Below are 1,865 nucleotides of genomic sequence, written 5' to 3'. Positions count from 1 at the left end.
ACAAATGATCCATGTCCATTTGCTCTTGCTAGCATAAGATTCATCATCTCTCTATATTCCTAAAGGTGAGGAACCAGACTTCACAGGAAGTTCTACCAACATCACTGGCAGATCATTACAGCAAGTTCTACCAACTGTACCGGCATCACATAACAACTTAGCATTCAAGAGCACCAATGATAACACAGACCAACACAGGGAAAGTTCCTCCTAGGCATTTCCTCCCACTGAAAATTAGCTGTGTCACAACCAGTGTTGATGATGTTAACAGATGTGGACATCACACAACTGTAATGGACAACAGCGCAGCGAAAAATGTGACTTCAGACTAACATGATACGGTTGATGATGTACCAAACGTGCAAAGGAGGTGCATTTTAGTCTGGATCACTTGGGCATCATGCTCCATGCCCTCTTGCAAACATAAGACTCACTATCACATGAACTCTATACTCCTAATCATAAGGAACCAGATAACAGTAAAGCAAGCATCAACACTAACAGATCATCACAGGAAGATCTACAGACAGTACCAGCATAACATAACAGGTAGCATTCAAGAGTATCCAGGATAATAACACAGACTACTAACACACTGCAAGTTTCTCCCAGGCATTTCCACAAACACATGGTGGACACCACCAACATAACTAGATCCTGAGCAGACAAACCAGTGCGACCGCCCTTTTAGAGATGAAAAGGGCCTGGGGTTTTCAGGAGTTCCAACCCCGGTCGCCACTGCCCTCGCTGGGGCCGATCACTTGGGCATCATCTGCGCCGCGGCGGCGGCCGCCGCGTCCTGCTGCTGCTGGTAGTTGAGCGGGCGGCGGAACAGCATGATGTGCGGCTCCGGCCGGTGGACGGCGTAGTGCACCCACCCACGGCTCTGCTGCACGCCCAGCGCGCGCCACTCGTTCTGCAAGGGAAAAAAACCCAAAATTTCTCAAGATCAGAGAACGGACCCGGCAAGAAAACGCGATCTTACGGGAATGCGGACGGAAATCTGGACGGTTACCTCGGCGAGGAGGCGGTTCTTGGGGAGGAGCTTGGCGACTTCCGGCGGGAGGACGACGTGCCTGCGCGCGGGGACATCGGCCGTGTGAGTTAGTTAAGTTAGGGTTTCGCGATCCGCGGCGCAGCGGGGGATAAGATCGGGAGGGGGGCTAGGGTTTGGGCACCAACCTGTACTCGAAGGTGTCGTCGAAGTACTTCTCGGAGTACTGGATCTGGCCCATGTCCGCCGCCGCCGCCGCTTCTCGATCGAGGCCCTGCGACAAGAACAAATCCCCAAACCATTTCAGAAAAATCCGAGCGAAACCACCGACCAATCGATGAGCAGCCGACGAATCCGGCGGAGGGATCGGGGGCTTCGCGGGGGAGGGGGGCGGGCGACCGACCTCGGAGCGGAGAGGGGGCGGCTGTCGGCGCCGATGGAGCGTCGGAGACGGGCGGCGGCGAGGCGGGGAGGGGGGGAGGGGGCGAGTTGGGGTGGGGTGGGGGTGGGGGAGCGTGTGTGTGCGTCTATTTAAAACGGAGCGGGGCGGGCGGGGCCGTCGGTGCGGGGATGGACGGCCCGGATGGCGGGGCGCGGGTAGGGCAGGGTAGTCGTTGCTGCCGATCCATCCATCGTGATCCACCACCTCATCGCATCGCACCGGATTCGTCGGCGGCGTGGGCTGGGTTTCGTGCTGGTTTCGAATTTCGAAATCGCGCGGAAATCTAACCGTTGGGTCTCCATCTCCCTCTCTCGTCGCAGCGGGAGCCGAGAGTTTTCAACGGGCTTTGCATTTCCTTTGGACTTGGACTGGACATACGGCAAAAATATTCACTCCATAACGAATGATGGTTTTTTTTTTCGCATATCG

General features: G+C 55.7%; 1 protein-coding gene across 1 annotated transcript; it reads right to left on the bottom strand.

Annotated features, from left to right (window-relative positions):
• Positions 1-480: 480 nt before the first annotated feature.
• LOC125552930 (cyclin-dependent kinases regulatory subunit 1) lies at positions 481-1,534 on the bottom strand. The gene is made up of 4 exons (XM_048716656.2): positions 1,398-1,534; positions 1,183-1,268; positions 1,016-1,076; positions 481-916 (listed from the first exon to the last, which is right to left on the bottom strand). The coding sequence occupies exons 2-4, from the start codon at positions 1,233-1,235 to the stop codon at positions 758-760; spliced, it is 273 nt and encodes a 90-aa protein (XP_048572613.1). The 5' UTR covers positions 1,236-1,268; positions 1,398-1,534; the 3' UTR covers positions 481-757.
• Positions 1,535-1,865: the final 331 nt, after the last annotated feature.

This window comes from Triticum urartu, chromosome 4A (assembly GCF_056163025.1).
Source record: "Triticum urartu cultivar PI428250 chromosome 4A, HENAU_Tu73, whole genome shotgun sequence".
Lineage (NCBI taxonomy): Eukaryota > Viridiplantae > Streptophyta > Magnoliopsida > Poales > Poaceae > Triticum > Triticum urartu.
This window is presented reverse-complemented; position numbering and strand designations above follow the sequence as displayed.